The 13,344-nt window shown below is 47.0% G+C and overlaps 1 protein-coding gene across 1 annotated transcript in view; it reads left to right on the top strand.

Annotated features, from left to right (window-relative positions):
• Positions 1-13,344, top strand: part of ABCC12 (ATP binding cassette subfamily C member 12) — a 73,743-nt gene that overhangs the window by 33,673 nt on the left and 26,726 nt on the right. Inside the window, 10 exon segments of the mRNA XM_064382927.1 lie at positions 1,180-1,314; positions 1,428-1,512; positions 1,587-1,652; positions 4,581-4,633; positions 4,636-4,678; positions 5,662-5,749; positions 7,096-7,108; positions 7,658-7,855; positions 8,611-8,805; positions 8,808-8,839. Coding sequence (XP_064238997.1) covers positions 1,180-1,314; positions 1,428-1,512; positions 1,587-1,652; positions 4,581-4,633; positions 4,636-4,678; positions 5,662-5,749; positions 7,096-7,108; positions 7,658-7,855; positions 8,611-8,805; positions 8,808-8,839 — 908 coding nt within the window.

Raw genomic sequence — 13,344 nt, 5'->3', positions numbered from 1 at the left:
TGCAAAGGCTTCTTTAGGTCAAACCATTTTCAATCTCAGCATCTTGCCTACCTCTAGGAGGGGGCTTCCTTGATCCTGTGGTGAGGGCTCTGTGTCTCATTCCAAAATGAAAGGAAACCCCTCTTAGCAGAACTCTTTGATCTCAAGAATGATATGGAAATGAAGGGAATTCAAATTAAAAAAAAAAAAAACAGAAGTGCTTTGGGCAAAATGTGGGATGCCAGCATTAAACGTAGCTGTGTTTTTATCTCATCGATAAAGCTGTTGTAAACATCTCAGGCCAGGGAATGCGGTCAGTTGTCTGGGGAGGGCACCGTGGTCTGCTTCTCTGGGCTAAACGGGGATGATGAGGGAGCCTTGTTATGCTAGAACAGGGGAAGACCTTCCTGAAGATCATATTTCCCCTCCCTACTAAGTCCTGGCTGCAGTGACTGTCAATTTTATTTTCCAATCTTCATGATCAGTTTTCTATTAACTTTTTTTTTTTTTGAGATGGAGTCTTGCTCCGTCTCCCAGGCTGGAGTGCAGTGGCACCTTCTCAGCTCACTGCAACCTCTGCCTCTTGGGTTCAAGTGGTTCTCCTGCCTCAGCCTCCTGAGTAACTGGATTATAGGTGCGTGCCACCACACCCGGCTAAGTTTTGTATTTTTAGTAGAGATGGGGTTTCACCATGGTGACCAGGCAGGTCGCGAACGTCTGACCTCAGGTGATCCACCTTCCTCGGCCTCCCAAAGTGCTGGGATGACAAGCATGAGTCACTGCACCCAGCCATGGTCAGATTTCTTAGGAAGGCAGCTCATTTAAGGAGCAGTGGCAAAGGAAGATGCAGTGTGCTTCGCTGTGACAGCCAAAGGCTGGTTGGCTTTTTTCGTACTCATGAGACCTGTGGGTACTCGATGAGTGGTTCTCTGTTAGGGGCCAGTCTGCCCCCAGGAGGCACTTGGCAGTGTCTGGAGACATCATTGCTTGTCGCACCTCCGGGAGGGGGTGCTACCCGCATCTGGTGGGTAGAGGTCAGGAAGGTTGGTAAATGTCCTACAGTGCACGGGACAGCCTCCACAAACAGAGAATTATCTGGCCCCTAACATCAACGGTGCTAACTAAGGTTAGAGAAGTGTGGCATGGGCTCTCCTTCTCTTACCCAGGCAGAAGTTGATTCTCGATCACTTACCTCTGCAGTTCTTAGAGTCCTGCGATGAAGTTACTTTGTTAGAAGATAGAGATATTTGTGAAATGGGAAGCGACAAGGAGTTAATGGAGGAGAGAGGGCTTTATGCAGAACTGATTCACAACCTGTGAGGATTGCAGTTCAAGGTAATTCACACCTGGGCAGGTGTGGGAGGGACTGGGGAGGAATCCCTTGGGATTTCCTGCCTCGGAGAGGTCCTGTCGCTTAGCTTTCAGAAGGAATTTCATTTTGTCTCCAGGATCCTGAACACCTTTATAATGCAGCAACGGTGGAAGCCTTCAAGGAGAATCCTGGCGAGAGAGAGGAAGATGCTGGTATGATCGGTTAGAATCCCATCCCTCTTATTGTCCTTGGCTTGAATGGACACTGAGTGGTCTTTTTTTTTTTTTCACCCTAGTTTTGGCTCTATGAAACGAGAAATATGAAGGAAAAGAATCTGAAACAGGCTCAGAATTTGTAGACAGAAAAGATATTTACCACTCATTCCCTCAGTCACATACACTTAAGGATGTATTGGGCATCTCCTGTTTGGGATACATACGGTGTAGACACTGTGCGTGTCATTTTGGGCAGCTAGAATTGGATGGTCTAGGGTAATGTGTGCCTTGGGGTTCCGCTGCCTACGTCCACATTTTGGCTTCCCCACTTACTAGTTTTGTGAGCTTGAGTGAGACTCTTGGCCACTCTGAACCTTAGCTTCCTAACCCATAAAATGAGGAAATAGTACCAACCACGGTGTCTTGTAAAGATTAAATGAGAATATATACATAACGTGCTTAACACGGTGCCTGACACACAGTGATACTCAATAGTTATGAGCTTGAGAGATCGAGGTAATGCACAGGGATTACTTAGAGGCAAAGGCAGACCCGAGAGCTGTTTCCCACTCTTTATGGGGAGCATTGAGAACAGATTATGAAGCCGCGAAGGGATCGAGGTGGGACAAGGTTATTCATTCTTTCAACAGATGAAGGCTAAGCATTGACTGTGTGCCTGGAACTAAGCTGGGCTAGGGAGAGCAGGAAGAGAGACCCATGTTCTCAGGATCTTGTGGTCTGGTGGGGGCTCAGGCAGATGGGTAACTATGGAGAACCAGTAAGAGTAATGGGGAATTTAGGTGAGAGAATCACGTCAGGGAGGGCTTCACAGCGGAACGGCCTTTGGACTGGTCCTTCAAGGATGTATAGGAGTTTGCTGGGGACACTGCGGTGAGAAGGTGGGAAAGGGTGGAGGGCTTGAAGTTGAGGGCAGGAAGAGATTCCAGGGAGGTGGAGGTGGGGAGGTGAGATGTGGAAGATGAGCCTGGTGGGGGCCAGCTGGTCAGGCCACCTCTTCTCCTCCTTAGATACCCTGCCTTCATTCACTCCACATCCCCACAGCACCCACTCTGTCCCCTGACCTGTGCTGGACACAGAGAGGATGGGGGTCAATAGTCCTCAAAGTACACACGGCAAAGTGGCCAAGTTAGAGTTCTGTTCCTCAATAACACATACTAAAAAAAAAAAAAAAAAAAAAAAAAAAGCTTAGCACATTTTGTTACATTTAAGATGCCATCCATTTTTTAATGCCACCACCATTTTACCTACCACTTGGAAAGAAAAAATAATCTCTCCTAATTAAATGACATGACATACTAGAAAATGGAAGGCACATCCAGATTCCAGAGCTGATACAATGTGGGGGAAAGAAGTGAGCCTTCGAATCAATGAGATCTGGCATCCTCATGGTGCTTGTGACGAATGTATTCACATTTGGAAAGACAACAAATTTTTACAGTTCCAGAGGCTTCCAGGGCTCAAGTACCCAGATATCTCTTCTGTGCATTTTGGAGAAACCCCCAGGCTGCCTGGGATTTGGGGTTCGGTGGAAAGAGTAATCCCTGCTCCTCACTTCCTCATCACTCACCCTTCTCTGGAGAGGAAAGTGTAATTGTGAAATTCCACGCTGGAGAGAGACCTGGTCCTCAACGATAAACAACTGGGCTATCAAAGGCTGTGAAAGCTGGAGGAGGGGAGGTATTCGCGAACCGGTTAAAGACAACACTGCCCACCTGCCTGGCGTCGCAGCGTCTTCTAGGGCACAGCCGAGGCAAACAGAGCATCAGCAGCACACTGCCCTGGCCTGCGGGCTGCAAGGGGACATGACCAGCTCCTTTTGTGCTCCTGGATGCCGTTCATTAAGATCTGCCCACATGCTGAGGCATCTCCCTCATTTTGCAGTTTCAGAGGGAGACACAATGAGCTGATGTCAGGCTGAACATTTTCAAAGGAGCTCCAGGTTCCCAGGCAGCAAGTATAATGGTGGCTCTATTCAGCGAGGTGCCTTTGAGGTGTGAAAACGTTTCCTGGTGGGCCAGGGTGCACAGAGTCCGTATGCGGGGTGCCCCCTCTTCTAACTCTATTTATCTCTGTTTATAAAAGCCAAGTGCGGTATATGATTCTGCTTTGGAGCTGATATTTTCATGTTTCTCTGTGGAGAAGCAGAAGAGACCCACATTCACTACTGGCTGCTGGGAGCTGCTTTAGCCAGCATCTCTTTCCTCCAAAATTGTGTTTCCATGAGAACTTGACAGTCACTTTCCCTTCCCCTTGGGGAATGGAAAGGACCTGGGACAGACATTGGGGGAATCAGGTATCCATGCAGCAGCCGACCTAGGGGGATATGCTGGTTTTCTTCTGCATGGCATGGGCTCTGAGAACACTGGACCTGCCTTTTTCTTGCTTACTCTGTAGCAGATGACACGGGTGCCCTTACCTCTTCAGCACGCCAAGCCCTCTCCCAAATCCCACCTCTGCATTCCTTTGCCTGGGGGCTCTTTCTAGGAGATACCAGCTGCATGTCAAGCTGGAAGTGCTGGGGAATTAACACCCCTACCCAGGGAGCGGCCCTCACCCCATGGCCAATAGGAATCGGTATAGAAAGATCCCAGATCCCTCTCATCACGTGGAAAAGCCCTGAGTGTGGTCTACTCTGCTTCTGAGATTTCTCCACATGGGACGAAGCCCCACAGTGGTCACTGGCTTGGTGACATGCCTTTTATTGTTACCTTCCCTTTTTTACTCCCTTTGGCTCCCAAATAAACCACATGTATTCATAGGCTCTTCTTGGGTGCTGCTTCTAGGGGAAATATACCAAGACAACCCTTGCATCCCCAGGGCTGAGCAGGTGCTTAATAAATATTTCTCAAGAGACCAGAAGCTTACTTCACAGGGCGGTACTGAGGACCAAGTAGCAGAAAATGAGCAAAAGTGTGTTGGAAATTTGAGAGCGTGGGACAAGTGGAAGGACACGTCACAGTCCTTTTAGTGGTGCTGTGGAGTCCGAGAGGGGCTGTGCCTGCCTCGCTGGGCCCCCGCCTCGGCAGCGAGTGCCATGGCACTTGTGTTCGTCTCCACAGTTCCTGTGCGCCAGCTCATCCAGACTGAATCCCCCTAGGAAGGAACTGTGTCACCTGGAAAATATATCACAAATACATTAAGGCTTCTGGAGGTTCGATATAAAACAACGGCTATCTTGATTTAATTTGCATTTTAAAAATCCTGTCTTAAACTGTTGGGTTCACATTTTATGATTTCTTTAACAATTACCCTCTTTACGCTAGGGCCATCTATCAATGCTTTTATTTTTTCCCCTCCTAAAAACTAACGTCTGATAACACAGCCTTTTAAATGGAATCATTCTTTACCTCCATTAAAGGTGCCAGACTCTTTCATTGGAGTGGAGTGAGCAGCAGCATGCACCATACCCTTTGCACTCCAGTCGCTCCATACGTCAGTGGCCAGTCCATTGCCAGCCTTCCATACTAGGTGCTCATCTCAGTGTGCAAAGCATGCCTGTAGCTTCATTCCCTGTCTCTCTCCAGCGAGACTGGGTTTTCTTTTTCCTTTTTTTTTTTTGGGATGAAGTCTTGCTCTGTCGCCCAGGCTGGAGTGCAATGGTGTGATCTCGGCTCACTGCAACCTTCGCCTCCCAGGTTCAAGTGATTCTCCTGCCTCAGCCTCCTGAGTAGCTGGGATTACAGGCACCCGCCACCATGCCTGACTAATTTTTGTATTTTTAGTAGAGACAAGGTTTCACCAGGTTGGCCAGGCTGATCTCGAACTCTTGACCTCAGGTGATCCGCCTGCCTTGGCTTCCCAAAATGCTGGGATTACAGACGGGAGCTACCGTGCCCAGCCTTCCTTGGTTTCTTTTTAAAGACTAGTGAGTTACTTCTATTAAAGTGCACGTTGGTGGTTTTTCCAGTACATTCACTGTTTGGACCCATTTTCCAACCAGGTAGAACAGCTGTCCCCATGGTTCAGTGCCTCAACACCCAGATGTGCCACACCAGCCTAACAGGTGGTTTCCAGGTGTGGGGGTCCTCTTCCTGCAGGCTTTGAATTTCCCATCAGGGCTGGGTCCTGAGGAAGGTCAGCCTCTGCCACGCGCTCACATCTGCATCCTCTTGGGCCTCTCCCCTCCTCTTGCAGGGTACCTCCCTTCTCTCGTCACTGTGTTCCTCTTCCTCATGATCAGCAGCTCTGCGTTCAGTAACTTGTGACAAGGGCTCACAGGTGAGTTTCCCTTTGGCATTGGAAGATGCCAAGTCTGTGTCTTGGAGTAAAACACTGCTCCCAGAGCATCTGACTGCCTCCACCACCATGCCGTGAGCCCACATGCACCCCTCTGCCCTTTTCAACAAGTGGAGGTCAGATGCTTGTACCACAGGACTCAAATCCCTGGAATCCTCTTGATTTTGCAAGACAGGGAGGGTGTCTATACTTTTAGGTATCAGTTTTGGATTTTAAAGGGCTGCCTAAAGAAGATGTGTGCCCCAGCATGTCTGGAATCAGGGACATACAAGATTGGTTCACTTTCACAGCCTCTGAAGTTTCCTCCGGAAAGCTTAACACAGATTTGTGTCCTCCTAAAGAGAAACCGGCATCTTGTTACAGACACTGCCTGGTGCCAGAAGGTCCCACGTGGCTCTTCTCCCCAAAGTCCTCTCTGCATGAACAGGATGGGCAAGCATTAGATTGAGGCCCAGCAATTGCCATGTAGCCATGGGGGTCCCTTCTCTTCAGAGCCCTTCCTGGGAAGAACTGATGTGTTTGCTCTCTCTCAAGCTTTCTGGAGCTCTCCCAGCTTTTGGTCAATGGTCTCAAAGCTTTCCTGGAGCCCTGGGGAATGCTGTGGGGGTGCCGGCCCATCCTCCATGATTACATTTGGTACAGCTCCATTGCTATGACAACCAAAAAGAGGTGGCACTGGGGGAGATGGGGGCAGGGGAGAGGCTGCTGGGCACAGCTTTCTGAAGCTGGTCCCAGGGGGAGAGGCCAATGGGTGGCCTGCTCTGTGCAGAAATAGAGATCTATCTCTGGAATAGACATTCTCCCAGATCCTACCTCACCCACCAAGAGCCCTGTCCTTGGAGATGCCGAGTTTTAGGGTCAAGATGCAGCCTCCTCCCAGGCTTGGTGCTACCCCAGGAGTCCCACTGCTGTTGGCTGATTAAGCACACTGCCATGGTGGCTGAACCGTGTGTTTGGCCCTGGTGCCCCGGCACAATCAAAGGCACAGGAATGCCTCCTCTTCAAGCTGGGCTTTCTGTCCCTCAGCTCCCCAGAGATACTTTTGCTTTTAAGGATGTTTATCCATCAGCCACCTCTGGATTACATTTCCATTATGACTGTAATCGGCAAAATGGCATTTAGAAGAAAGATGCTTGTTTGCTCCCCAAGGGCAGTCTTGACTTTTAGCACACAGAGCAGAGAAAAATGAAACTGCCAATTTCTCAGGTCGAGGAGATGCCCTGTCCTCAGAAATGCTGGCAAAATTGTGTGTTCTCACTGGGCAGGATGAGGCCACAGATGCTTTGAATCCTCTGAGAGCCACTTGTATTCACTGGGTATCCTCCTCCCCAGCAAAGGTCCCAGGGCAGTGTACCCTCTAAGTTACCCCTTGGGAGAAAGAAAGGGAAGGAACTGTGGAGCTGGCCTGTCATACACAGAAGCACCCCGAGTCTTCCCAAAGGCCTGGTTGCTGCTGCTACACAGCTCAGTACGCTGAAGGTCCGTTCCTTTGTCCGCTCTGCGCTGCCTGAGGGTTACTCCTCCAGCCTCATGGGATTATGATTCCCTGTTTGCCTCTCTGATCTTCCCCGCCCAGCATTGCTCCTGGTCTCTGGAGGTGCAGTGAGCTTCGGGGATGTCTGCCCGGTGCCCACCTGGTTTCTGTGCTTTGTTTTTCCCACGGACTGTGCTGAGCTCACAAGACAGGTGCTCCTTGGGGTCATGAGTGCCAACAGGAGGAACACACAAAGCTCAGAGACCCCGGAAGGGAACAGACTCAATTGTACTCACCTGACTCATTCGAAACAGTCATGTGCTTCTTTTTAGTTTCTTCTCTCTGGAAAGATTCTCTGGAAAATTCCTGTTCTCCTGACAGTTTATTAATTCTTGGTGCTTCTCTTGCTTTTCTCCAAAGGTGACCTGTGGGCCCCAGGACAACAGGACCATGTGTGAGGTTGGCACAGTGCTGGTGGGCATCGGGCGGCATGTGTACCAGTGGGTGTACGCTGCAAGCATGGTGTCCGTGCTGGTGTTTGGTGACACCAAAGGCTTTACCTTCACCAAGGTCACACTGATGGCATTCTTCTCACTGTATGACATGTTGTTTGATAAGGTATGGCACAAGCATTGTAAGTGCACCCTGTTACTTAGTCAACAAGGTTTACGGAGCACCTGCTGTGCACCAGGCACGGTGCTGGGGTCTGGGGACAGCCACAGCTCTCATAGATCTTGCAGTCTAGACTGGGAAGGGTGTCCCAAATAGCGAATTACCAACTGAAGGTAGGTTCCAGGAAGCTGTGGGGCTGGATCAGCAGCCCTGAGCCTGGGCTGGGAGTGGAGGCGGGGAGGCCATGATGCGGCAGAGATGTGCAGGCCAAGAAAGCAACTCCTGCTCCAAAGAGCGCTGAGTGTGACACGGGCCCCAAGAGATCCTTCCAGCCCCCTCCGCATTTCACTACCATGGGCTCAGAGGGCCATGGCTAGAGCATATGGGTGGGCCCACTCTTTGGAGGTAAAGAGACAAAGTGGAACTTGGCTTTTTATTGCATGGGGCACAAAATTCCTTCCTCTGACAAAGGCATCAGCCTCTCCCGTCTCAGGCTGCATCCCGGATTTGGAGGGGAGGACTGACCTATAGGGGTTCTCTCGGGATCTTTGCACAGAGACTGACTCTCCCCCACATTCACGCTTATTCATGGTGGCTGCAAGAATGGGGTGCATCCTCCCTTTCCCAAGGTCACCTGACACACTGTGTTGTGCCCTGGAAAAAAGGTCGGGCCCTGTGCTCACAATTCCAGCAACAGCAAAGTGGCAGGGTTTGCTAAGCATGCACCTGGACTTCAGCTGGCTCTCTGTGGTTCTCCACAGATCTTAAAGAGCCCAGTGAGCTTCTTTGACATGACTCCTACTGGCAGGGTAATGAACCGTTTTTCCAAGGATACGGACGAGCTGGATGTGAGGCTGCCGTTTCATGCAGAGGACTTTCTACAGCAGTTTTCTATGGTGGTGTTTATTCTCATAATGTTGGCTGCTGTGTTACCTAATTTCCTTATAGTTGTGGTGATTTCATTGCTAGAGGCTTCTTCATTCTCTTACAGTAGGCCTATGTGCTATTTAGAGGAGAAAACAACACACACACGCACTCTATGCTCAGTGACTGGGTATCAGGCGATATTGATATTAAGCATTGAGTGCTTGCTATCTTCACTGATGGTCTATGTTGGAAACAGGTTTATAGCTTTGGGAAAATCCACACTGAGACAATGAATTACTCAGCAAGGCTAATTTTACTTCCTTCAGGAAGGGTGCAACCCGCTGGCAGTCTTGCCCCGAGAGCACACCTGAACAAGGGAGACAGGGACATTTATAACTTTCATAACCTGATGCAATCATCCTACTGCTGTGTTCAGTTTCCATTGGTCAGAACGGGATCTCACATTCTATGCTTGACCCGATTGGCTAAGAAGAACAAAGAAAAAGAGGAAGTAACTTGAGGAATGCTTAGAGCAGCGATACCATTTTCAAATAAGGAAGGGGAATAAGCTTTGACCTAAGACTTGCCTGGGCTTGTCTAGGCATGTCAGGGCAAATATCTAGGTTAAAGTGTAAGAACTAAGAACACAGGATGCACTTATTTCTTTATTATGACTAACAGCCACCTTAAGTTTATTAGCAAAAGCCTTTTATTTTTTTTTTTGAGATGGAGTCTCACTCTGTCGCCCAGGCTGGAATGCAATGGAAACCTTGGCTCACTGCAACCTCTATCAACCAGGTTCAAGCAATTCTCCTGCCTCAGCCTCCCAAGCTGCTGGGACTACAGGCACCCGCCACCATGCCCTGCTAATTTTTGTATTTTTAGTTGAGACAGGGGTTCACCATATTGGCCAGGTTGGTCTTGAACTCCCGACCTTGTGATCTACCTGCCTTGGCCTCCCAAAGTGCTGGGATTACAGGCATGAGCTACTGCACCTGGCCAGCAAAAGCTTTAAGTAAATTAACCTTTGAAGAAACTATTATTTATTTGTAATGAACTAAGAGGGAAGTCTGAAGAGGAACCTTTTATTTATTCTCATTTTCTATGATTCCTCCCTTTTTCTATTTATAATTCATCTTCAAACTTATTTGACATGTCTTGACTCAGTTGTTCTGTTTGTTCTTCTAAAAGAGGTAATCTATCTGAACAGGGTGGAGGAGGGGTTGGGATATTTTAGTAAGAGTTGTGTCTGCTACCCTCTGCGTGAGTCCTTGGATGCATGGTATGACACAAGACACAACATCTAACGAGAATAAGTATATTTATTGCTAGAGAGGTAAGAATTGAAGTTATGGTTTCTTTCCATTGACCAAACAACCTTTGAGACAATTTGAAATAGGGTTATTGATGCCAGAATTTTTAGCTAGCTCATTTGATAAAGCAGTAGGTCCTTGGAGGGCTTTTGTTGTGCTCCCATTGGGAGCAGTGTCGTTTGGAATGAAGGTACAACACTAGGTTTTAATAATAACACAAACACCACCTTTCTCCACTAATATTATATTTAGGGCTATTCTATTTTCTTAGGCCACTTGGCTAGTGGATCCTAATTGTTCAGCTATTCCTTTGACAGTGTCTTTAGTATAGTTAACAAATCGCTGTCGGTTGTAATAAATGTAGTTTATCTAATCTACTTTTTTTATTGATTGTTACCTACCAAAACAACATTGACTTAAATCTTGCAGCTCTCTGATCTTGGGCTTTAAATTCATTTGGAATTCCTCTTGGACTTCAATTGCATCTAAGTACACATGAGAATCAAAAGACCTATAAGGAACTTCTCCTATTTGCTGATGCTGTAATTTCTCTTTCTCTGGTTGATGAAATGCCAGGGTAAAAGGGATAGCCAGTTGGACTAGAGTGCAAATGTTGCTCCAATTATTTGGCAGAGTATCCAGTAAAGGTCCTCCACAATACCACCATACATCCATTCAGGGATGAGTAAGGGCGGACTGATGAGCCAGCTCTCAGAAGTGCCTGATTTCACTGCATTCTGTTAAGTTTCCAAGGAACAATAAGTTCTCCTCCTGTCATGAGAGACATGGGGCGAACTTCATCTTGTGAAATGGAGGCCGTATGGCTCTCGGGGGCTGAACCACAGGGTGTTGAACCTCAGGAAATAGCAGTGGAAGAACTTGGCACAATTCGTTATTCCAGGCATTGGAATCCTGAGAAAGAGCTACTATGCATTCCATGTCTGCTTGATTTGGGGACCATCCAGGTGGAAAGGGGACAACCTGGGCCTCTGGCCTACCGTGCACACAAGCATAACAGTTGCATTTATTTAAGGTGTGAACGGAGTATTTAATCCATTCTATCCAGGCATTTGCATCCTTATATCCTGTTTCAATAGCTATGGTTTGCCTTAGGTCCTCTACTTCCACCATTGAGACTCTGGTTTTGTCATTGTGTCTAGGAGGAGTGATTGATAAAGAGGTTGAAGGAGCAATAAAGTGCATTTCAAAAATTTCTTTAGGATTCTTTCTTGAAATGTCATCTCCTATACCATAAATATGACTTAATGAAGAAGAAGAGTTTTCAGATGTTGCAATAACAATAGTAGCTGTATAGGATTACAATGGTTATATTGACAGCTAGAAGCAGTAATTCCTTTGACGAAGTGGATATGTAGTTTTAAGGACGGACAAAGACCTGTGGAAGCAGTCTGTCTTAACCCTTTATTGTTCCATATGACATTAGGCTAAGCAGAACATAGATATTCTGTTTTTGAGGGTCAAGAGTCTGATTCATACCAATCACAAATACAGCTACTATTCCTTGGATTACTAGTATCCTTAGAGGAACGCATTATATCTTCTTAATATGAGGAAGTCTAAGAGGGACAGAGACATCATTCCGAAGCAGCAAGCGTCCTTGGTTATGCAAATCTCCACGAGGCATAACTAAACAGACATCAAAGCAACAACGTGAGGTGAGCCAGAGCTAATCACATTAATTATAAGATGGGGAGGTTAAAGGAGGAAAAGAAAAAGAAAGGAAAGATAGACAGACTAAGCTTTTCTTAGCTTTAACTTGGTATGGTCTGACCCCGGAACAATAGCCCATGATTCTAATGGTGATGGCACTTTCTTGACTTGGTTGTGATCTGTCTATCTCTTTTCTGTTGTATGAACGGCAGTCTTGGTGGCTAGCAGCACGAGGTAGGGTGGTCTCCAGGCTGGTACTGGTGTACTGGAAATTCTTGGAGTGGTGCCTGTGCTAAGAGACTTTCTATAATCTTTGTTAAAGAGCAGGTTAGTGATTTAAGAAAAACCTGTTGTGCTTTTATTTTAATGTCCAGTTTACAGAAAATCTGGATAATATCTCTTTAACTTTAGCTGATATGTTTACACACCGAATTTCCTTTATAATTAAGATTTTAAAACGTGCTTAAACTTTCAAAACAAAAATTATAGAACATTTCTTGCATAAATTCCTTTTTATAACATATTTCACAACTATCGCAGACAATCTTACAATCTTAACTTTCTAACTTTGTTTTATAACTTTCCTTATTAAAGGTGTATTCTTTTTTGAGACAGAGTTTCCCTCTTGTTACCCAGGCTGGAGTGTGATGGTGTGATCTCGGCTCACTGCAACATCCACCTCCCAGGTTCAAGCGATTCTCCTGCCTCAGCTTCCCCAGTAGCTGGGATTACAGTCATGAACCACCTCCACACCCAGCTAATTTTTGTATTTTTAGTAGAGATGGGGTTTCACCATGTTGGCTAGGCTGGTCTCGAATTCCTGACCTCAGGTAATCCACCTGCCTTGGCTTCCCAAAGTGCTGGATTATAGGCATGAGCCACCATGCCTGGTGTAAGCCACATTCTTATATTTAGAACTTTCTTAATATTTCTTTCTCTTCTTCCTAATTTCTCTCCTTTGTGTCTCCTTCTCTCTTTGCCTCCTTGTCTCTCTCTCTGCCTTTCTCTCTTTCTCTCTGACTCCTCTTTGACTTTGTCTCTCTCTCTCTCTCTTACTCTCTCTCTCTCTGTTTCTCTCTCTCTTGCTTTCCAAGTCTACTGTTTCTTCCCTTGAAAAGAGAATATTTAGAATGGACATTAACTCTGTCTAAGTATATAACTGGGGACCTAAAAATTGATCGATCTGTTCTGCTACCCAATCTGGATCATCTAATAATGGCTTAAGTTCTCTCTCTAGACTCCGGACCTTAGAAGCAGTTAGGGGAGCATTCACAAAACCAACCACGCCTCCTCCTTGAGGCATCTTCTTTGGAGGAAAAGAAAAAAGCTTTGAAACTGCAGCTGATTCCTTGGAAGAAGAGGGAAAGGGAAAACTCTGAATATCTCTTTGGCATTGCTCTATTTCCTGCCAGAGCCCTTTCTTCAAGGAAGAACACGCAGGCTGGCAATGATCAGGCCTTTGACATGCTAGCTCCCAAGAACCTGGTTCTATGGGGGAGTAGGGAATTCCAGGTTGGGTTCTGAGGCAGCAACCTGCTCAGGGAAGAGAAGGCAGTGCCACGGGGATGGTGGGAGCAGGAGTTGGAGCTGGAAATGAGGGAAGATGATCTAAAGGGTCCCAGTTACACGTGGACTGCTCATGGG

Source organism: Aotus nancymaae, unplaced genomic scaffold (genome assembly GCF_030222135.1).
Source record: "Aotus nancymaae isolate 86718 unplaced genomic scaffold, 86718_ANA_hifiasm-v0.15.2.pri h1tg000030l, whole genome shotgun sequence".
NCBI lineage: Eukaryota > Metazoa > Chordata > Mammalia > Primates > Aotidae > Aotus > Aotus nancymaae.
Note: the sequence above shows the minus strand (reverse complement) of the source record. Positions and strands in the feature narration are given on the sequence as shown.